The sequence below is a fragment of the Sus scrofa genome, chromosome 5 (assembly GCF_054392235.1).
Source record: "Sus scrofa isolate SSC_HxYL_T2T_F1_AM1 chromosome 5, Sscrofa_HxYL_maternal_Yorkshire_Landrace_v2.0, whole genome shotgun sequence".
Taxonomy (NCBI): Eukaryota; Metazoa; Chordata; class Mammalia; order Artiodactyla; family Suidae; genus Sus; species Sus scrofa.
In genome coordinates, this window is record NC_139387.1 from 90,506,990 (window position 1) to 90,531,267 (window position 24,278).

A 24,278-nucleotide genomic window follows, 5' to 3' on the forward strand; every position below is an offset into this window, starting at 1 on the left:
CATGTAAGGATAACCTGACCCCCTTGCTGTACAGTGGGAAAATAAAAAAAAAAATGCTGGAGAAGGTGTGGAGAAAAGGCAACCCTCCTACACTGTTGGTGGGAATGTAAATTAGTGCAATCACTATAGAGAACAGTTGGAGTTTTCTTAAAACTTAAAAATAGAAATACGATATGATTCAGCAATCCCACTCCTGGGCATGTATCTGGAGAAAGCCATAATTTGAAAAGATACATGCACCCCAATGTTCAGCACAGCAGTATCTATTATAGCCAAGACACGGAAACAACCGAAATGTCCACCAACAGAGGAATGGATAGAGAAAATGTGATATATATATTACTCAGCCACAAAAAAGAACTAAGTAAAGCCATTTGCAGCAACATGGGTGGACCTAGAAACTATCAAACTAAGTGAAGTAGGTCAGACAGAGAAAGACAGATATCATATGAGATCTCTAATATGTGGAATCTAAAATATGGCACAAATGATCCTATTTACAAAACAGAAACAGATTCATAGTTGTGGAGAACAGGCTTGTGATTGCCAAGCAGGTGGGGAGAGGGAGCGGGATGGATAGGAAGTTTGAGGTTAACAGATGCAAACTATTATATTTGGAATGAATTATCAATGAGGTCCTGCTGCATAGCACAGGGAACTATATCCAATTTCCTGGGATAGACCATGATGGAAAATAATATTTTAAAAAAGAATGTGTATATACAATGTATGCCTGAGTCACTTTGCTATACAGAAATTGGCACAACATTATAAATCAACTATACTTTAATCAAAAAATTTTTTAAAAAAGAGTAAGAGGTTCAGCTTTTAACCTGGGCTTTATCTCTTACTGGCCTTGTCACCCGTCACAAGTTACTACTTTGCCTCAATTATCTCATCTATAAAACCAGGATGATAATAGTAAGTGATTAATAAAGGCAAGAGTGAAAATTTTAATCATACTAATTTGTCCTCATCTGAAAGAAAAATGCATTTTTTTCCTTGAATACTATATATGTGTTTACCGTTAGAATTTCTAATCCTTCTGAGAAACAAGTGAAAACAGAAACAAGCTACTTGGACCGAGTGCATTATTTTGTGAATTTCTGTTTTTAAAACTTGCTGTATTTTCTCTTTGGAGGGGGTAATGTCCTTGAGTAGGACTGAGAAGATGGGGTGTTATGCCCAAAGCAAAGGATTGGCCTTAGGTAGAAGCATAGTCAGAGCAGCCTTAGCACAAGGGTCAAGGCTGAGTTTGTGAACAGAGATGCAAACAGGTAGGTCTACTCAATGGGAGGAATTTGTGCTGTTTGGAACTGCACACTGTTCCATAAATTCTTCCTTCACTCTTCCCACATCAATTTTCTCTCTCAAATGATTTCTATTAGTGTGAAATCATGCAGTTATTTCTCCCATCTTACATAAAGAGAACTCTTTCTCAACCCAACCTCTTACTCCAGTTATCATCCCATCTCTTTTCCTTTACAGTGAACCTCCTTGAAAGAGCTATTTATATCTGCTGTCTCCAAATTTTCTCCTCCTGTTCTTTCTTTTTCTTTCCTTCCTTCCCCTTCCTTCCTTCCTTGGCCACCTCCAAGGCAGGCAGAAGTTCCCAGGCCAGGAATCAAACCCAAGCCACAGCAGCAACCCCAAGCCACAGCAGTGACAATGCCGAGTCCTTTAACCACTAGGCAACCAGGGAACTGCTCCTGTTCTTTCTTGAACACACTTAATCATGCTTTCACTTCCACCTCTCTGTGGAAATTTCTCTTGCTCAGCTCACCAAAGCCCTCTGCACTGCTAAATTAAATGACTAACTTTTAGTCTTGATTTTACTCACCCCCTCAGCAACATTAGACACAACAACGCCTTCTCTCCCAAAACCATCTCCTCCAGGCCCCACACCCTCTGCATCTCCTTCTAGCTCCTTTCTGTGGACTCCTGCCATCCAAATATTTATTTTCAGCCCTGATCTCTCCCCGTCTTCCAGACTCTTCCCTCCTACTGAACATTACCACTGGGATACCTCAAACTTAACAAGGACCTACACCCCTCTGCATCCCTGTAAATGGAAATCCCTTTCTCCCAACTCTTGTGTGAACCGTGTGTGACGGAGGACTAGCCTGTGATTCCTCTCTCTCATTGCTCACCCAATCTGTCTGTGATTCCCATAAGCTCTACTCACTATTCTGCTCACCGTCTCCTCTGTGGTGCACTTGGCCAAGCCACCATCACTTGTTTCCTGGATTCTTACAACGAATCTCCTAACTGACCTCTCTGATTCTGCCCTTGCCACCTCCCCAAGTCCCATGGTCTAAAATCACCAGGAAACCAGAGTGACGCCAATAAAACAGAAAGCAGGTCTCACCATGCCTTGGCTTAAATGATTTCCCACGTCACTGAGAGAAAAGTTAACGTTCTCCAGTGACCACTAAGACCTGATGTCGTCTGGTTTCTGCTGCCTCTCTAATATAATTTTTCACTATTCTCTGCCCTGCTCAGTCAACTCCTGTCATGCTGGCCTCTTCACTGTTCCATAAACACACTAGGTGTGCACCTGCCTCGGGGCCTTTGTACATGCTATGCTTGTTCCCTAGCAGAGAGACCTGCCTTTACCAACTTTTATAAAATTGCCTGCGCCCCACAACACTTCCTGCTTTACTTTCTTCTCCTTAGCATTTATTGTTATTCTGCATAGATTTACTTATTTATTGTGTTCTCAAGTTCTAACAGGGCGAAGATTTTTGTCTGTTTCATTCACTGCTGAATTCTTAGTGCTTAAGGAAGTGCCTGGCAGACAATGAGGGTGCAATAAATATTTGCTGAATGAATTAACTATCATCAAGATAGTATGATTTACATAATTAAAGTTATTTTGTTAGCAACAGATGATAGGGGTTTTCCCCCAAGTTCTGCATGATTCTAAAGAGAAAGCGTGCTCCATTAATCTACTGGTCCTCATACCTTCCAAATAATTGGAAGTCATTAATGTCATCCATGGTTTGACCCTGTGTCTGAAGGAAAAGATAAACTTCTTCTGGATGATCATGATTTCAAGATAGGTACCAAAGGGTCAATGATGAACATAAAATTCAAGACGAAATAAAGCTAGAATATGAAATGTGAATTTGTAAATTCGAAGGGAATTTTAAAGAAGGGAATCTCTTTAAGAAGAAATCATGTGGACTCAATACTGTACTTGGAAACCTTTCTGTGAATTGCTTTCTCTGGGCTAATGTGAAAGATGAGTTATAGAATATCAAAGACCCAGGGTGCCAAAGCAAGCACTTACCTGCTGGCTAATTCATTTTTAGGAAAGATGAGATTTGACTATGTCCTCACTTTTATCATGAATGGAAGAGACTCCTAGTTGTGTTTCTTGATTCTTAATGTTAAAAGAGGTAAGCATTTCCTCTCTCCTAAACTGTTCAATTATGGACCCTGTCTTTACCTATTTGGAAACAAAAGCTTCTGAGTCTATGAAACACATTTTCCATAACTGTTGGATACTATGATACAAGCTAATGAAGAAGATACTAATAATTCACAACATGTAGTTAGTGCTCATTATTTCAGGTGTGTATGGACTCACAGCAAAGCCCTTTTCTTTTCCACCTTGAACAAAGTTCTTTATTTTATGTATAAAAGGTTGAAGTACTTCCTGGAAGCTGCAATAACTATTAAAATTGCTGTCTTTCCATGGTGGCTATTTATGAAAACACTTGATTTAAATAAATGGTTTTTAAACCTGATAGTGCAGCAGAGATAGATTTATTATTCATATGAGGGACATTTTATTTTAATTATTTGTGACAGGAAAAGCTAATTGAGCTATAATTTCCTGCTGCCTCCAAGCAAGAGAGAACCTACAGAGATCCCCCCTCTTGCTGAGTTGGCTGAGGCTGGGAAGGGGGGGAACACAAAGCAGAATTTGGAGATGGAGTTAGCATCAAATTGTGTGCTTCTGCCAAGAAACTGGGCTGCAGAGAAAAGCTGCTTAGGAAGAAGATTCCAGAAAGAGGAAAACCAAGCTGTTGGTAGTGGATAGAGGACCTTAGGGAAGCTGCCACCAAGAGAAGAACTTGGGAGGGAGAAAGAGATGGTTAGATAAGTTTTTATGAAATTTTGCCATATGGTGGTATTGCCTTTTTCCCAATTGCTGTTTTCCCAGTATGCATTAAAATAAATACCTAGGTATTAGGAAAACTTTAAATTAAAACCAAACAAAATTATCTTATATACCACTAAAATCATTTGAGCTGTTCATCTAACATACTATGGTCCACTCTTACTACACAGCACAACTGCATACTAAAAGGCTCGAATTCTGGCAGCTAAATACTATAAAACAGATGATTTTTTAGCAGACATAAGGAGATTTGTCATCTCTTTAGTAATGTAATAATTTGGAAAAGTATTAGGCCTTTTGAGTTTTAACTCATAAGTCATAAAATGACACTGAAAAGATTTATACAAAAGAAGCCTCAGGAATGGAGAAGAGAATAGTTATGAAGCTTAAAATATAAATTTGTCGTTAATTGAACAAAGCTACTTAAATCTGATGGGAATAAAAACTTTGACAGAATCAGAATAGATCAGAGGAAGGACCTGTTCTTTCAGATCATGCGGCAAATTCAGATCTTTTCTTTCTTTACGTAAAACTTCTGAAACAGAATAAAAGATGAAGAAATGTTTAAGGGTAAAATAGTAAGGCACTATTAATGTTAAGAGAAGGATACAGAACTGTCTCCATAGAAACATAAAGAACAAGATTTATCACAGGTATTTGCAATGGGTATAGGAAAGATTTTTCAGGAACCCCACAAAAGTGGAAAAAACAACATATTTAATTCTGTTTGTTGCTCTGGGGGAAACTCCAACTGAAACAGTCTTTCAAGCAATCTGCTTCCACTTTCCTGAGAATGAGAACCTCCTCCCTTAAGGCCATACTCATCTCACTGTTTTTCTAATTCTCTTTTCGGAGACATTCCAGAAAAATATTGCTTCTGTTTTATAAATGCTCCAGAGGTGAGGCTAATCTAACAGACCTGGAAAAACCCTACTTATCTGAAGTGTCCCAAGATAAGCGTACAACCTTCACCAGACAAAGAAAAATCTGGATGTCAAACTTCCGAGATCTACCTTTCATCCTCAAAGAGCAGAATCAGACGCAAACATTTTTAATTGCCAACATGCGCTTCTTAACTATGAAAAGCACCAGAAGCCATGCACAATGTTTAGGGAAAATCTGTTACATAATCCAGCTGACAGGGCCAAGTTTTACACATGTGCAGGACATTTCTGGGTACACAACAATCCCCCTGTGGAATGTTATCAGGCCTGACTGGGCCTCTTGTACCTTCCGCAAAACTCCCCATGCAAAGGAGGAGGAAAGAGTCAAAGCACTGAGAAGGTAACCCTTGAGCTGGGAAACCTGATAAAAAACAACCTGAAAGTCTCTGAAAACTGCAGTCACTTTGTTAAGTTCCAGCTGTTTGGGGCCAAGTCAGCCAGCCAGCCAGTTTCTGGTGTGCGAGGATATCCAAGCCCATTATATTTCCCAAAACGAAGAAAGGACCTCCTGAGCGGGGCGATGGCCTCTTACCCAAAGTTTTCTCTAATCCATGCAAATAGAAGCCTTCATTCACAGACAGAGAAGCAGCAGATGTAGGAAGTCAGTAAATGATAACACTTTGAAACAATCCATTTAATTGAGGTATTTTGATTCTGACAGAATCTTTTGGCATTAAAATGCTCTCAAAGGCAAACTGTGCTGAGAAAATCTAACTGCTGAAATATTCCCCACACACTGCAGATTGGCAAACTCTCACCAAATGAAACGTTCAGTTAGCATATTGATTTGCAGCTTATTTTTTAATTGCCTCGATATGAATAGATGCGTATTTATCTTTTTTATCGTTCAAGCAAACTACTTACCTCTTTCTCCATTTGTAATCCTTCTGCTCTAATGTTTCTTTCAAACACCTCTCTCTTTTCTGTCTGGGGGTTGGATTTTCTGTACACAAGAATGTAGTCAATTCGACACTTTCCGTCTCTGAAGTAAAGTCCATTTGATTTGTTTTTTTCTGGTATTGTCTGCATACAAAGAGAAAGGGACCAGCTTAAGACACTCAAAATTGAGTCTGGAGTAATACTGAAAAACAATTAAAACTAAATAAATTTTCCTTGTGTTTTATCAAAATTACACTCTTATTAATGAAAAATGTAAATAACAGGAAACAAAATAAAAATTGGAAAGAGTATTAAGTCTAATGGGAAAAACTTAGGACACCTAACAATACCAAATGTTGGCAAGGGTGTGGAGCAACTGAGAATTCTCACCTTCTACAGGTGAAAGTGAAAACTGATATGACAAACACACCAGCATCAGCATGTAAAATTGAATTATCTGTGTAACTAAAGAAATTCCTGACAAAACAACCAGGAGATGTGTATATGAATATTCATAGCAGCATTACTCTTAAGCATAGAAAAATTAAAAATGGGAATCAATGCAAATCAATGAAAGGCAATCAGAAAAATATAGAACTGTCATACAGTGGAGTATTATACAGTAATGAAAATGAACTATTAGGAATTCCCTTGTAGAACAGTAGCTTATGGCTCTGGTATTGTCACTGTAGTGGCTCAAGTTGCTAGTGAGGCATGGGTTTGATCACTGGCCTGGGAATGTCCACATGCTGCGGGTATGGCCAAAAATAAATAAATAAATAATAAAATAAAATGAACTATTGATGCATCTAATAGTAAGCAAAAAATCTTATAAACTGTGTTGACAAAAACAAGAACACAATTGCAGGAGACTTTACATTGTTTGATACTATTGTTTATAAAACACGAAGTAAAACCAATCTAAAAAAGGTTGCTAAGCAAGCACATGAAAAAATGCTCAACATTACTGATTATTAAAGAAATGCAAATCAAAACTACCATGAGATACCACCTCACTCCAGTCAGAATGGCCAACATTAATAAGTCCACAAATAACAAATGCTGGAGAGGGTGTGGAGAAAAGAAAACCCTTCTGTACTATTGGTGGGAATGTAAGCTGGTACAGCCACTATGGAGAACAGTATGGAGGTACCTTAAAAAACTATATGTAGAACTACCATATGACCCAGCAACCCCACTCTCGGGCATATATCTGGACAAATCTTTCCTTGAAAAAGACACATGCACCCGCATGTTCATTGCAGCACTATTCGCAATAGCCAAGACATGGAAACAACCCAGATGCCCATCGACAGATGATTGGATTTGGAAGATGTGGTGTAAATATACACAATGGAATACTACTCAGCCATAAAAAAGAACAGAATAATGCATTTGCAGCAACATGGATGGAACTAGAGACTCATACTGAGTGAAGTCAGAAAGAGAAAAGACAACTACCATATGGTATCACTTATATCTGGAATCTAATATATGGCACAAATAAACCTTTCCACAGAAAAGAAAATCCTGGACTTGGAGAATAGACTTGTGGTTGCCATGGGGGAGGGGGAGGGAGTGGGATGGATTGGGAGCTTGGGGTTAATAGAGGCAGACTATTGCCTTTGGAATGAATTAGCAATGAGATCCTGCTGTGTAGCATTGGGAACTATGTCTAGTCACTATGATGGAGCCTGATAATGCGAGAAAAAAGAATGTATACACGTATGTGTAACTGGGTCACAATGCTGTACAGTAGAAAATTGAAAGAACACTGTAAACAAGCTATAATGGAAAAAAATAAAAATCACTATATATATTTTAAAAATTCAATGCATAAAAGCTGGACAATGTTAATTCTTTCATTAATGACCATTTTTATTTTTTATTTTTTTTTAATTTTTAGAAGAACTTTAATATTCTCCCTTTTATATACATTAATATGAGACATCTTAGAAATGATTTGCATAATGCCAGTGGATCTAAATGGAACAGCCACTATTTAAAAAGGTGACAGATTTTAAAGGACATTACAGGTAATCTAGTATACTCCTTGAATTTACAGATTAGGAAATCAGTACTTAGATTTGTTATATTCACTTCATGGTTTAACGGCTAACTTTTCCGTTAACCCAGTACTTGTTTTCCTATACCTTGGATATTCTCATGAATGGGTTTGATCTTTTTTTTTTTTTTTTTTTTTTTTTCCCACTGTACAGCAAGGGGGTCAGGTTATCCTTAGATGTATACATTGCAATTACAGTTTTTCCCCCACCCTTTCTTCTGTTGCAACATGAGTATCTAGACATAGTTCTCAATGCTATTCAGCAGGATCTCCTTGTAAATCTATTCTAAGTTGTGTCTGATAAGCCCAAGCTCCTGATCCCTCCCACTCCCTCCCCCTCCCATCAGGCAACCACAAGTCTCTTCTCCAAGTCCATGATTTCCTTTTCTGAGGAGATGTTAATTTGTGCTGGATATTAGATTCCAGTTATAAGTGATATCATATGGTATTTGTCTTTGTCTTTCTGGCTCATTTCACTCAGTAGGAGATTCTCTAGTTCCATCCATGTTGCTGCAAATGGCATTATGTCATCCTTTTTTATGGCTGAGTAGTATTCCATTGTGTATATATACCACATCTTCCGAATCCAATCATCTGTCGATGGACATTTGGATTGTTTCCATGTCCTGGCTATTGTGAATAGTGCTGCAATGAACATGCGGGTGCAAGTGTCTCTTTTAAGTAGAGCTTTGTCCGGATAGATGCCCAAGTTAATGACCATTTTTAAACAACTTTTTTCTATTAGACAGACTTCTGACAGACTGAATAGAGATCAAGGATAGTGTCTGCTCTACCACTTATAGATGCCTTCCTGACAGAAGGAAGTCACCCAACATTTCTCAGCCTCAGTTTCCTCCTTTGCAAATAGGGATGATTGTATATAGTTATAATGAAAAAATATATCTTAAAAAAAGTTGCTAAGGATATATACATATGTGTGTATATGTATGTGTGTATATATATATGTGTGTGTGTGTATATATATATATATATATATATAAACATGATTTTTAGAGAAAGAGCAAAAGAACACACAAAAATTCAGGAAGCTAGTTCATCTGGTAGGGAAGAGGGATTAGACTGCGAATAGTTTGATGGACTGAACAATACTCTAGTTCCGTGTTTCTCACATTTTTTGCCCACAATAAGAAAAATACTTTTCTTTGTGATATTTTGTATATAGTTGTGAACAATGCAGGAGTAAATCCACTTATAACTTATAGTCACAGGGGGCTTTCCGTATCTGTGTCTCCTCCACATCATGGATTCAAGCAACCACATATCACATAGTACTGTAGTACCTAATAGTGAAAAATATCCATGTATAGGTGGACCCATGCAGTTCAAACCCATGTTGTTCAAGGGTCAACTGCAGTGTAAACACACAAAAATTTGAGCTCACAGTATATATCAGTTTCCATATGGCAGTAAGAAGAAGGAAAACATGCTAGACCTCCAAGGCCACTGCTAAAATCCATATTCTTGCATAAAAGTGTCATGCATGCAACCTCATTCAAAAGGAAAATCTCAACTAAGTGGAATGGGAACAACATGTATCCTACCTGGTGAAGACATTTATAGTTAATGACCAATCCTCATTGACCATTTTTAACTTCTACCTTAAGAGGTACTCCAAAGTCTACTTGAGTAAACATTCTTAACAGCTCTTTGCCAGGCAAGGGAGTTTTCCTGTAGATTTAGCACACTAGCGTCTATCTGCAAAAACAGGGCTGTAACCAAGGCTTCAAGAGGAGGGTTAACATAGCCCAAGCCTTCTTCAGACTGTTTCCTTATCTATAAATTTAAGGGGATTAAACTAGCTGATTTTGAGGTGCCTTTCATGATTCTTCCTTTATGCCACATTATGGCATCCAAGTTTCTAAGTGAAGAGATGATAGAATGAGTTTAAAAAAAAAAAAAACACATAGGAGTTCCCACTGTGGCACAGTGGGTTAAGAATCTGTCTGTAGCAGCACAGGTCACTGCAGAGGCAAGTTGAATCCCTGGCCTAGGAACTTCCATATACCATGGGTGCAGGCATAAAGGAAAAAAAAAAAGGTTATACAATAAATTAATGACTCCGATTCTGTGTTCCTATTACCTAAACCTAGTGCATTTCCAAAGGAGATATTAAACTCTACTGGGACACAAGCTGAGCAACAGCGAATGCCTTTAACAAAATACTTTTTCTCCTCCCAAGCAACACATTAACAGATGGGTCTATTTACAATTGCAATGAGTTTCCAGATAACACAGGCAAATGAAAACTCAGAGAGGCTTCAGACCACAGCATTGACTGAGGTCTGGTCCCCTTTCTGCTACTATTCTACATGTTGGGAGATTTCAACAGGCAAGACCATCCTTGTAAAGATAACGTTTTACTAGTTAGTGACACCTAGAATATAGATCATTTTAAAATGATGGGTGGTTTTAAGAATATTCTTTGTATTTAAAAAAAAATGCCTTCAGGTAGAAGGGAAGTGCATGATCCTTCAAAGAAGTGCAGGTTGATTTAGGATCCGTGAAACATGCTAGACGCCCGGAGGATACCAGTGGAATGTAAGACCTGGTCCTTTTTTCCTCAGGAAACCACAGTTCAATGAATGATGACTTTAATCACTCCACTGGAACATGCTTCACAGGTTCCTGCCTGGGTCAAGAATCGTGGTTTTTAAAAAATCACATACTCTTACCTCTCCCCCTGCTTCCAATCTGCTAGCATCATCTGAAGTACTGGTCAGGTTTCCAGGGTGAAGGAGAGAATCGTCATCTTTGCAAGGGCTGTTGACAGCTTCTAATTCATCAAAAAGAATATTGACATCCTTGGCCACTAGAACCAGAGTAAATACATTACGAGTCGAATTAAGAATCTGGGATCTTAAAAGCAATACTAAAAATAAAGACATCTCCCTTTGGCTTCAGATGTTTTCATTGTTTCAATAACACCTTGAATGGTGGGTATATTACTTCCTAAGAGAAACAGATGTCAGATGTAAAACATGTTTAACCAGTGCCTTCATGAGCCAAGATTAAGGACAATGTGAAGCAAAGCACCTCCACAATAAAATTTGTCTTCCACGATAACAGGAGGTTTTGTGTTTGTTTAGCTTTCCTTCATATAGTTGTTTAGCATAAGGCTCTTTAAGACTTCTAAGAACTCATTCTGTGTTGGGAGATGGCCTAATTTTTTGTTTTCATTTAAATGCCGCACAACTTGCTAAGTGAGCCCATAAATGTGCCACTTGCCTAGTTCAATAGGAACTGTGATTTTATTCCTTCTTTGCTACTTCTTTAAGGACTAAGAGAGAAAAGCAGATGCGGTTATAAAGCATGCAGTTAGCTTTTTGCCTCTCTTCTTCCTCTAATCATGAATTGGAATCATGAAGTGAGCCACTCAGGGACCTCCATAAAGACTCTGGGTGCTAATATATCAATAGATACAGTACTGTATATAGAGTCCCAGATACAAGAATACCACATTCAAATGCACAGCATAGTACACCAGAAAGCAAAGTTCAGCACCAGGGGATGAGAAAATATAATGCCAGGTATATTTATTTATTCATTCATTTATTTTTTTATTCAAGTATATAGTTGATTTACAGTGTATCAGGGTACAGCAAAGTGATGCATATTTTTTCAGATTCTTTTCCATTATATGTTATTACAAGATACTGAATATAGTTCTCTGTGCTATACAATAGGTTCTTGTTGGTTATCTCTTTTTTATATATAGTGATCTATATCTGTTAATCCCAAATTTCCTTTTTTTTTTGCATACATCTCTATTTTATTTCCACATTTCCAATTTATCCCTCCACCAGCTTTCCCTTTGTTTTCTATGTCTGTGAGTCCATTTCTGTTGTGTAAATCAGTTTATTTGTATCACTTTTTTAGATTTCACATATAAGTGATACCATATGATATTCATCTTTCACTGTCTATCTTCTCTTAGTATGATCATGTCTAGGTCCATTCATTTGCTGCAAATGGCATTATTTCTTTTCTATAGCTGCGCAATATTCCACTGTACATATAGACAACATCTCCCTCATCCATTCATCTGTCAACGGACATTAAGATGCTTCCACATCTTGGTTGTTATAAGTAGTGTTACAATGAACACAGGGGTGCCTGAACCTTTTTGAATTGGGGTTTTTGCCTTTTCTAGATATACGTCCAAAATAGTGGGATTGATGGATCATGTGGTAGTTCTATTTTTTATTCTTAAGGAACCTCCATAATGTTCATGGTAGCTGCACCAATTCACATTCCCACTATCAATGCAGGAGGGTTCCCTCTTGTCCACACCCTCTCCAGCATTTAGTATGTGCAGACTTTTGGATGATGGACATTCTAACTGGTATGAGGTGGTACACCATTGTATATTTGATTTGCATTTCTCTAATAATTAGTGACATGGAGCATCTCTTAATGTGCCTGTTGGCCATTGATGTATTATTTTGGGGTTTTTTTGGTCTTTTTTTTGTCATTTCTTGGGCCGCTCCCAGAGCGTATGGAGGTTCCCAGGCTAGGGGTTGAATTGGAGTTGTAGCCACTGGCCTACACAAGAGCCACAGCAATGCGGGATCCGAGCTGTGTCTGCAACCTACACCACAGCTCACGGCAACGCCGGATCCCTAACCCACTGAGCAAGCCCATGGTTTCCAATCAGATTTGTTAACCACTGAGCCACGATGGGAACTCCCATTGATGTATTCTTTGGACAAATGTCTATTTAGGTCTTCTGCTCATTTGTTTGACTGGGTTGTTTGTTTTTTATATTGAACTACATAAGCTGTTCTTATAGTTTGGAAATTAAACCCTTGCCAGTTACATCATTTGCAGATTTTCTCTCATTCCATAGGCTGTCTTTTTGTTTTGCCTGTGGTTTCCTTTGCTGTGAAAAAACTTCTAAGTTTAAAAAAGTCCTGTTTGTTTATTTTTGCTTTGGGGATCCCTTATTTACTGAGTCTGATTACTGACCAACATTGAAGTTCACTTTTTTCTTTGATGCTTTAAAAACAGCTCAAGATTTTTAACCTGTTAGAAGTTGCTGACCAGCATAATTCACAGGAAATTAAATGCTATTTCCCAGGCATATAAAAACCTATTCATTCTTCCATTTAAAAAAACTTCAGAGGTGTGCACACTATGTATCAGGCACACAGCTGTGTAAGGACTGTACCTTTGAGAAGTGATCTGTCTCCCTGCCCTTGCTAATAACAAAACAAATAATCAAAGAAATGTAAAGTGTGGTGAGTGCCATAAAGAACAGAGAGCTCTAGATATACAGAGAACACACACAGAGAGAATAAAGAAAATGTACTTAGATGAGGGGACCGGGATCTAAATCTGTATCCAGATTTGTGTGTGATTTTGCACAATTCATTTAACTGCAAGTTTTTCATTTGTAAAATAAAACAGGCATAGGAATAAAATGAACATTTATTGCTTACTGTGATAGGCTGAATCATGGCCCCTAAAGGTGATCTAATCCCTGTAATGCATGGATATGTCATCTTATAAAGGAAAAGGGACTTTCTTTTGTCTTTTTAGGCCATACCTGCAGCATATGTAGTTCCCAGGTTAGGGGCCCAAGCGGAGCTGTAGCTGCTGGGCTATACCACAGTCACAGCAAGGCGGGATCCAAGCCGCATCTGTGACTTATACCACAGCCCACGGCAATGCCAGATCCTTAACCCACTGAGCAAGGCCAGGGATTGAACCCCAGTCCTCATGGATACTAGTTGGGTTTCTTAACCAGTAAGGCATGACGGAACTCCGGAAGAGGGACTTTGCAGATGCAATTAAGTCAAGGATCTTAGGGGTGGGCGAATGTAATTACAAGAGAGGCGGGAGTGTCAGGATGAGAGAGAGATATTAAGAGATGTACTGCTGCTGGCTTTGGAAATGGAAGACAGGGTCACAAATCAAGGGATGCAGGGCCTTGGAGAAGACAGAAAAAGTCAAGTGAGCAGATTCCCCTCTAGGGCCTCTAGAAAGAACACTGTCTTGCTGACACCTGGATGACATCTGACCTCCAGAACTGTAAGATGAAAAATTGGTGTTGTTTTAAGTCACCAAGTCTGTGCTAATTTGTTATGGGAGCAAAAAGTAACTAATACACTTTCCAGAGGTCTTTAGGCCCTAAAGCCACAAAGGAAAAACATCATGGTCTTTTCATACAACCAAGGTCTAGGAGCATCTCCACTGGGCCAGGTACTCAAGGAGAAGCACTCACACTTTTAAGGAGCTACAGTATGTCATGGGACATGTCAAGGTCAAAGATAACTTCCCTGACAACTTTATGTAACGAAGCTGCCCCTCACCCAATTACTCTCCATCTCCTCTCTCTGCTCGTTTCCTTCACAGTATATTCCACAGTCTGTAATTATCTTATTCATTTGTTTACTTGTATGCTGGATGCCTACCCCATTAGCATATACATTCTGTAAGGGCAGGGACCATGTCTGTCTTGACTAGTAGACAGAGGTCTGGACATGGATTAAGCCCTCAACTCCTATTTGTTGAATGACAGAATGATCTCAAGGTGGTCAGTGCCTAATGACGTGGGAGAGCCCCCTCTTCTCCACCATTAATGGCTCTGGGACTTTGCATAGCTGTTTCTCCTAACACAATTCTTATCTACAAGCCAGGAGGCTCCACAGTTTCTACCAGATACTGATCAGATTTTTAAGGAGCTAGTGATGGCTTTTGAAGTAGATATATTGGTTCTATTTAACCAGTAGGATAAAAATATTATTTTTATAACATCAGAAGACCTTCTTCCTATTCCAAACTCTACTGCTTAGCTAAGTGAATCTATGCTCCTGTTTCCCCACTGGTGAGACAGGTACGGAAAACTTCTCTAAGGGTGGCTGAGATTACATAAGATAATGCACATGTTAGCAGGGTGGCCGACACAAAGCAGATCCACAAGAAATGTTGGTTTGTCGATTTTAGACTCTTAGGTTAGCACTACAGCATTATCAATCCAAAAAGGCAGAGGAAACGTTGACAAGTTGGAATGACTGCTCAGAGGGATACATTGGGATGGGATGTAAAATCAAGGGGGAATCCAAAGAGGATACTGAGATTCTTGTCTTGGTGACTAGCTCTCACTGAGGAGAAGCTCCTGGACACTCATCCATTGATCCATCCATAAGAACTTCCCCTATGCTTTTGCCAAGGAAAGAAAATAACCAGGTCATCTTCCACCAGTAACACCTTCTGGTATTGGTCTAATCTTTTCAAGAAAGCCCTATACCTACAGTTCCCAGCTGGAACCAAACTGTCACCCTGAAGGCATCTGGTATGGTTTGCAGGCACTTTTGATCTCTAGAGGTGGTGCTAGTTGTATTTAGTGGGAAGAAGCCAGGGATGCTGCTAAAAATCCTACAATGAACAGAATAGCCCTTACAACATAGAGTTCTCCAGCCCTAAATGTCAACAGTGCCGAGGCTGAGAAATTCTGCTCTATAGTAAAGGTCCAACTATTTGATTCTAGAAACACCCACTCACTAGGGAAAAGGGAGAGAAGCACTTTGCTGTCCTTACTGCTGCCCATCAGAATCACTGTCTGGAAGTCATTATGAGACTCATGCCACCTGGGTCCTCAAGGGAAATCAGTGTGTTATGGAGATCTGATTTTTGGAGAATGAGTGATAGGAAGACACCGTTATCACCTGGCAGCCTCTCAAGAGCCTCAGCAGAGATTAGAAATGTGGAAATGTCAGAAAATGCTCAGCTGAATATGTAGTCAGTAAGAAGACTGTGGACCATGTAAACACTCCACAGAAGACAGAGAAACACATACCCTTCACTAATATTTCACCATTGTTACTGATGAATCAGCTTTAACTACAACGTAAGTTTTAAGAACTCACATTCTCTTCTTTAAGAAGAAAACAAACCCCCAACTCTGAAGTTAACCAATTTTCAGAAATCTGTTTATTCAGCCAGTATTTTCTGAGCACCCACCCTGGCCAGACACTGTGCTGGGCCAGGAACTGGGGCTCAAGTACTGGACACGGCCTCATGTACTGGACACAGCCGGCAAGGTCCCTGCCCCTATAGAGCTCATTGTCCAATGTGGAAGCCGGACCTCTCCCTCGTCTAGTACAAACGTGACAAACATCTTCTCCATCCAAACAAGGTCACTTGTTCATAGATCCCATCACCTCCTTTACACTTTTTCTCAAATAAAATGTGTTGGATCATTATTTGCCTGGTAGAATTCTGTGATTAGGCTCATTAAATAAGAAGGAGAGCCAAATATTCTGAGTCAATTAAGAATGACAAGAAGGGAGGTCCTGTCATGGCTCAGTGGTTAATGAACCCAACTAGTAGCCATGAGGATGCGAGTTCAATCCCTGGCCTCGCTCAGTGGGTTAAGGATCTGTCAGTGGCATGCGCTGTGGTGTATGTCGCAGATGCAGCTCAGATCCTGAGTTGCTGTGGCTGTGTGTAGCCTAGGCCTGCAGCTATAGTCTCATTTGACCCCAGCCTAGGAACCCCCATATGCCACAGGCTCCCAAAACAGACAAAAAATTTTTAAAAAATAAAGAAAGAATGAAAAGAGGGAGAGAGAATGCAAATGTTTCAGGCAACCCAAGTACAGACCTGCATTGTATTCAGACTCAGGAAGGGCTGTGTGTGCAGAACTGGGCAGCTGACTCCAGGTAAAAGGATATCACACGTTTGGGAAAGCAAGGGAGATACCCAAATGATTCTCTTATACAAAAAAAAAAAAAAAAAAAAAAAAAAAAAAGAAAAAAGAAAAGGCACTCAGCCTAAACAGACCCAGGAACAAAACAGCAGAGACTCGGCATTTAACAACTGAACAAGGGTCAAGAAACTCAAATTACCTGGGAGACCAAAAATCAGCTACAAACACTGAGGAAAGCAACAGAGTCAGCACAGAAAAGCTACTTTCTTTTTTTTTTTTTTTTTTTTTTTTTTTTTTTTTTTTTTTTTTTTTTTAATTTTATTTTCCCACTGTACAGCAAGGGGGTCAGGTTATCCTTACATGTATACATTACAATTACAGTTTTTCCCCCACCATTTCTTCTGTTGCAACATGAGTATCTAGACATAGTTCTCAATGCTATTCAGCGGGATCTCCTTGTAAATCTATTCTACGTTGTGACTGATAAGCCCAAGCTCCCAATCCCTCCCACTCCCTCCCCCTCCCATCAGGCAACCACAAGTCTCTTCTCCCAAGTCCATGATTGATTTTCTTTTCTGAGGAGATGTTCATTTGTGCTGGATATTAGATTCCAGTTATAAGTGATGTCATATGGTATTTGTCTTTGTCTTTCTGGCTCATTTCACTCAGTATGAGATTCTCTAGTTCCATCCATGTTGCTGCAAATGGCATGATGTCATCCTTTTTTATGGCTGAGTAGTATTCCATCGTGTATATATACCACATCTTCCGAATCCAATCCTCTGTCGATGGACATTTGGATTGTTTCCATGTCCTGGCTATTGTGAATAGTGCTGCAATGAACATGCGGGTGCATGTGTCTCTTTTAAGTAGAGCTTTGTCCGGATAGATGCCCAAGAGTGGGATTGCAGGGTCATATGGAAGTTCTATGTATAGATTTCTAAGGTATCTCCAAACTGTTCTCCATAGTGGCTGTACCAGTTTACATTCCCACCAGCAGTGCAGGAGGGTTCCCTTTTCTCCACAGCCCCTCCAGCACTTGTTATTTGTGGATTTATGAATGATGGCCATTCTGACTGGTGTGAGGTGGTATCTCATGGTAGTTTTGATTTGCATTTCTCTTATAATCAGCGATGTTGAGCATTTTTTCATGTGTTTGTTGGCCATCTGTATATCTTCCTTGGAGAAATGTCTATTCAGGTCTTTTGCCCATTTTTCCATTGATTGATTGGTTTTTTTGCTGTTGAGTTGTATAAGTTGCTTGTATATTCTAGAGATTAAGCCCTTGTCAGTTGCATCATTTGAAACTATTTTCTCCCATTCTGTAAGTTGTCTTTTTGTTTTCTTTTGGGTTTCCTTTGCTGTGCAAAAGCTTTTCAGTTTGATGAGGTCCCATGGGTTTATTTTTGCTCTAGTTTCTATTGCTTTGGGAGACTGACCTGAGAAAATATTCATGATGTTGATGTCAGAGAGTGTTTTGCCTATGTTTTCTTCTAGGAGTTTGATGGTGTCCTGTCGTATATTTAAGTCTTTCAGCCATTTGGAGTTTATTTTTGTGCATGGTGTGAGGGTGTGTTCTAGTTTCATTGCTTTGCATGCAGCTGTCCAGGTTTCCCAGCAATGCTTGCTGAATAGACTTTCCTTTTCCCATTTGATGTTCTTGCCTCCCTTGTCAAAGATTAATTGACCATAGGTGTCAGGGTTTATTTCTGGATTCTCTATTCTGTTCCATTGGTCTGTCTGTCTGTTTTGATACCAGTACCACACTGTTTTGATGACTGTGGCTTTGTAGTATTTCTTGAAGTCTGGGAGAGTTATGCCTCCTGCTTGGTTTTTGTTTCTCAGGATTGCTTTGGCGATTCTGGGTCTTTTGTTGTTCCATATAAATGTTTGGATTGTTTGTTCTAGTTCTGTGAAAAATGTCATGGGTAATTTGATAGGGATTGCATTGAATCTGTAGATTGCTTTGGGTAGGATGGCCATTTTCACAATATTGATTTTTCCAATCCAGGAACATGGAATATCTTTCCATTTTTTTACATCTTCTTTGATTTCTTTGATTAAGGTTTTATAGTTCTCGGCATATAGGTCCTTTACCTCTTTGGTTAGGTGTATTCCGAGGTATTTGATTTTGTGAGGTACAATTTTAAAAGGTATCGTATTTTTGTATTCCTTTTCTAATGCTTCATTGCTGGTATACAGAAATGCAACTGACTTCTGAATGTTAATCTTATATCCTGCCACTTTGCTGAATTTATTAATCAGTTCAAGGAGTTTTGGGGTTGAGTCCTTAGGGTTTTCTAGGTATAGAATCATGTCATCTGCATACAGTGACAGTTTGATCTCTTCTCTTCCTATATGGATGCCTTTGATTTCTTTTGTTTGTCTAATTGCTGTGGCTAAGACTTCCAAAACTATGTTGAAGAGCAGTGGTGAGAGTGGGCATCCCTGTCTTGTTCCAGATTTGAGTGAGAAGGCTTTCAGTTTTTCCCCATTGAGGATTATATTTGCTGTGGGTTTATCATAAATGGCTTTGATTATATTCAGGAATGTTCCCTCTATACCCACTTTGGCGAGGGTCTTGATCATGAATGGATGTTGAACTTTGTCAAATGCTTTTTCTGCATCTATTGAGATGATCATATGATTTTTGACTTTTTTCTTGTTAATGTGGTGTATGATGTTGATTGATTTGCGTATGTTGAACCATCCTTGTGAACCTGGGATGAACCCAACCTGGTCATGGTGTATAATTTTTTTGATATGTTGTTGGATTCGGTTGGCTAAGATTTTGTTGAGAAGTTTTGCATCTATATTCATCAATGATATTGGGCGATAGTTTTCTTTTTTGGTGGTATCTCTGCCTGGTTTTGGAATGAGGGTGATGGTGGCCTCATAGAATGTCTTTGGGAGTATTCCTTCTTCTTCAACCTTTTGAAAGAGTTTCAGGAGGATGGGCACCAATTCCTCTTTATATGTTTGATAGAATTCACCTGTGAAGCCATCTGGTCCTGGGCTTTTATTTGTAGGGAGTGATTTTATGACCTCTTCAATTTCATTTCTAGTGATTGGTCTGTTCAGTTGGTCTGTTTCTGCTTGATTCAGTTTTGGCAGGCTGTAAGATTCTAGAAAATTGTCCATTTCTTCCAGATTGTCAAACTTATTGCCATATAGTTGTTCATAGTATTCTCTTATGGTTTTTTGAATTTCTGCTGTATCCGTTGTGATTTCTCCTTTTTCATTTATAATTTTGGTGATTTGGGTTCTTTCTCTCCTCTTTTTAGTGAGTCTGGCCAGGGGTTTATCAATTTTGTTCACCTTTTCAAAGAACCAGCTCTTGGTTTTATTAATTTTCTCTATTGTTTTTTGAGTCTCTATTTTATTGATTTCTTCTTTGATCTTTACAATTTCCTTCCTTCTGCTGACTTTAGGACTTCTTTGTTCTTCTTTTTCTAATTCATTTAGGTGGAGGGTTAAGTTGTCAATTTGGGATCTTTCTTCTTTTTTGAGAAAGGCCTGGATTGCTATAAATTTCCCTCTGAGCACTGCTTTCGCAGCATCCCATAGATTTTGAGAGGTTGTGTCTTCATTATCATTTGTTTCAAGATAGTTTTTAATTTCCTTCTTGATTTCCTCATTGACCCATTGGTTTTTTAGTAGCATGTTGTTTAGTCTCCATGGAGTAGGTTTTTTCTCTTTCCTTTTCCCATGGTTGATTTCTAATTTCGTGGCATTGTGGTCAGAGAAGATACTTGAGATAATTTCTATGCTCCTAAATTTATTGAGATTCGCTTTATGTCCCAATATGTGGTCGATTCTTGAGAATGTTCCATGAGCATTTGAGAAGAATGTGTATTCTGATTTTTTTGGATGTAGTGTCCTGAAGATATCAATTAAGTCTAACTTTTCTATTGTTTCCTTTAGGATCTCTGTTGCTTTATTGGTTTTCTGTCTAGAGGATCTGTCCATTGATGTGAGGGGGGTATTTAGGTCTCCTACTATGATTGTATTCTCATCAATATCTCCCTTTATGTCTGTTAATATTTGTTGTATGTATCTGGGTGCTCCTATGTTTGGGGCATATATGTTGATGATAGTAACATCCTCTCCTTGGATGGATCCCTTAATCATTAAATAGTGTCCTTCTTTGTCTTTCTTTATGTCTTTTGTTTTAAAGTCTATTTTGTCTGATATGAGCGTTGCAACTCCTGCTTTTCTGTCATGTCTATTGGCATGAAATACTTTTCCCCAGCCTTTCACTTTCAATCTATATGTATCTTTTGTCCTAAGGTGAGTTTCTTGTAGGCAGCATATTGAAGGTTTTTGCCGTTTTATCCACTCAGCCATTCTGTGTCTTTTGATTGGGGCATTCAGTCCATTGACATTTAAGGTGATAATTGATAGATGATTATTTATTGCCATTTGATCCTCGTGTTCCAGTTGATTCTATGGTTCTCCATTCTTCTTTTTTTTTTTTTTTTTTTTTGGTTGGATGGTCTCCTGTTATTATCTGCTTGAGTGTATTTTTTTTTTTCATTTTTTGCAAATGCAATATTTGGTTTTGGCTTGTGGTTGCCCTGTTTTTTAAGTATGCTAACCCCTTCCCATAATTGTGTGTTTTAGCCTGATGGTCCTGTAAGTTCAAACACTTCATTATTATATTAAAATTAAGAAGAGAGACATACATACAAACAAAAAGGATTATTTACCTCCTAACATCCCTTGCCCACATTTTATGGTTTTGATGACTCTTTTATTTTTTTCTTTTTAATTTTATTTTGTTTGAAGCATGTTCATGATTAAATCTGTATGCTGGCTTATTTGAGTGACTGCTCTCTGATTGTATCTTCCTCAGTCCTAGTTCTTCCTCTTCTTCTTCTTCTTCTTTTTTTTTTTTTCTTTTCTTTTTTCTTCCCTTTCCTTCCTTTCTTTTTGGTTTAGAGAAGCCCTTTCAATATTTCCTTTAACCTGGGTTTTGTGTTGCTGTATTCTTTAAGTTTTTGTTTGTTGGGAAAAATTTTTATTTCCCCTTCTATTTTAAATGATATTCTTGCTGGATAAAGTATTCTAGGTTGCATATTTTTTCCTTTGAGCACTTTAAATATCTCTTGCCATTCCCTCCTGGCCTGTAGTGTTTCTGTAGAGAAATCAGCTGATATTCTTATGGGGGTTCCCTTGTAGGTAACATTCTGTTTTTCTCTTGCTGCCTTTAGGATCCTCTCTTTATCACTAACTTTTGCCATTTTTATTATGATGTGTCTTGGTGTGGGTCTGTTTGGGTTCAGTTTGTTTGGGGCCCTCTGTGCTTCTTGTATCTTGAATCCAGTATCCTTTAGATTTGGGAAGTTTCCAGCGATAATTTCTTCAAATATATTTTCCATTCCTTTATCTTTTTCTACTCCTTCTGGAATTCCTATTATGCGTAGATTGGCCCGTTTTATATTATCCCATAGGTCTCTTATATTGCTTTCCAGTTTTTTGATTCGGTTTTCTGTCTGTTGACCAGATTGAGTGATTTCCATTATTCTATCTTCCATATCACTGATTCGTTCTTCTGCATTATTCATTCTGGTTTTTACTGCCCCTAGTTCAGTTTGCATCTCTGCAAATGAATGTTCTAGTTTTTCTTGGCTCCTCCTTATATTTTCTAGCTCCTTTCTGAGGGTATCTGCATTGCTGTTCATATCTTCTCTTAATTCCTTCAGTATTTTCACTATTTCTCTTTTGAACTCCAGGTCTGTCAGACTGCAGAGATCAGTTTCATTGTTGACTGTTTTAGGTGAGTTCTCCTGTTGGTTTGACTGGGGGTGGTTTCTCAGCTTCTTCATCTTGCTTGTTGTCTTCTTTCTCCTGAGGGAGTTGTACTCTCCGTTATCGGGTAGTGTTTGCCTTGTCACTGCCCTGGAATATTTCCTGAGGGCTGTCGTTGTTGGTCAATCTTTTTTTGAGGCAGTGTGGCTTTTCTGGAGTGTTGATGGGACTAACAGTGTTTCTTTGAAGCAAAGGAGGACTTCCTGAGGGCAGACAGGACTGGGAGGTCCACCCCACGATGGTAGCAGATTTCACTTGGTTCTCAGCACCCCCTGGGGTCTTGGGCGGGTAGCAGGGCCCTTGGAGACTCAAGAGGTTCCTCCCCAGGGCAGCCCGACTCAGAAAGACCGTCTGAGATCTTTTCCCGATTCCGCCAGGCTTGTTGTAGCTTTTCTGGGCTGCAGGGGGTCCTGCCTGGAGCTGGCAGTCCTATGCAGCTGGTCCACTAGGTCTCAGCACCCCTTGGGGTCTTGGGCGGGTAGCAGGGCCTTTGGAGACTCAAGAGGCTCCTCCCCAGAACAGCCCGACTCAGAAAGACCGTCTGAGATCTTTTCCCAAGTCGGCCAGGCTTGTTGCAGCTTTTCTGGGCTGCAGGGGGTCCTGCCTGGAGCTGGCAGTCCTATGCAGCTGGTCCACTAGGTCTCAGCACCCCCTGGGGTCTTGGGCGGGTAGCAGGGCCCTTGGAGGCTCAAGAGGCTCCTCCCCAGGACAGCCCGACTCAGAAAGACCGTCTGAGATCTTTTCCCAAGTCGGCCAGTCTTGTTGCAGCTTTTCTGGGCTGCAGGGGGTCCTGCCTGGAGCTGGCAGTCCTATGCAGCTGGTCCACTAGGTCTCAGCACCCCTTGGGGTCTTGGGCGGGTAGCAGGGCCCTTGGAGGCTCAAGAGGCTCCTCCCCAGGGCAGCCCGACTCAGAAAGACCGTCTGAGATCTTTTCCCAAGTCGGCCAGGCTTGTTGCAGCTTTTCTGGGCTGCAGGGGGTCCTGCCTGGAGCTGGCAGTCCTATGCAGCTGGTCCACTAGGTCTCAGCACCCCCTGGGGTCTTGGGCGGGTAGCAGGGCCCTTGGAGGCTCAAGAGGCTCCTCCCCAGGACAGCCCGACTCAGAAAGACCGTCTGAGATCTTTTCCCAAGTCGGCCAGGCTTGTTGCAGCTTTTCTGGGCTGCAGGGGGTCCTGCCTGGAGCTGGCAGTCCTATGCAGCTGGTCCACTAGGTCTCAGCACCCCCTGGGGTCTTGGGCGGGTAGCAGGGCCCTTGGAGACTCAAGAGGCTCCTCCCCAGGACAGCCCGACTCAGAAAGACCGTCTGAGATCTTTTCCCGATTCGGCCAGGCTTGTTGCAGCTTTTCTGGGCTGCAGGGGGTCCTGCCTGGAGCTGGCAGTCCTATGCAGCTGGTCCACTAGGTCTCAGCACCCCTTGGGGTCTTGGGCGGGTAGCAGGGCCCTTGGAGACTCAAGAGGCTCCTCCCCAGGACAGCCCGACTCAGAAAGACCGTCTGAGATCTTTTCCCAATTCGGCCAGGCTTGTTGCAGCTTTTCTGGGCTGCAGGGGGTCCTGCCTGGAGCTGGCAGTCCTATGCAGCTGGTCCACTAGGTCTTAGCACCCCCTGGGGTCTTGGGCGTGTAGCAAGGCCCTTGGAGACTCAAGAGGCTCCTCCCCGGGGGAGCCCGTCTCAGAAAAACCGTCGGAGAATTAGGTCGATCTATTCACGGCCTGGCTAGGCTTGTTCTAGCTTTTCTGGGCTGCAGGCCTTTTCTAGGGGGCTGGTGGTGTTTGGTGCTGC

At 40.2% G+C, this 24,278-nt stretch overlaps 1 protein-coding gene across 29 annotated transcripts in view; it reads right to left on the reverse strand.

The window, feature by feature from the left end:
• Positions 1-24,278, reverse strand: part of ANO4 (anoctamin 4) — a 445,360-nt gene that overhangs the window by 193,696 nt on the left and 227,386 nt on the right. For 27 of the 29 annotated variants that reach the window (XR_014804231.1, XM_084957412.1, XM_084957410.1 and 24 more), the window contains 2 exons: positions 10,711-10,847; positions 5,938-6,096 (listed from right to left, as the gene is read on the reverse strand). Coding sequence is in view for 26 of the 29 variants with exons in the window: in XM_084957412.1 (XP_084813538.1) it covers positions 5,938-6,096; positions 10,711-10,847 (296 nt within the window). In the remaining 3 variants the exon portion in view is untranslated. Of the gene's footprint in view, positions 1-5,937; positions 6,097-10,710; positions 10,848-24,278 lie in introns of those variants that run through there. The other 2 variants (XM_084957434.1, XM_084957436.1) reach the window with 2 other exon arrangements.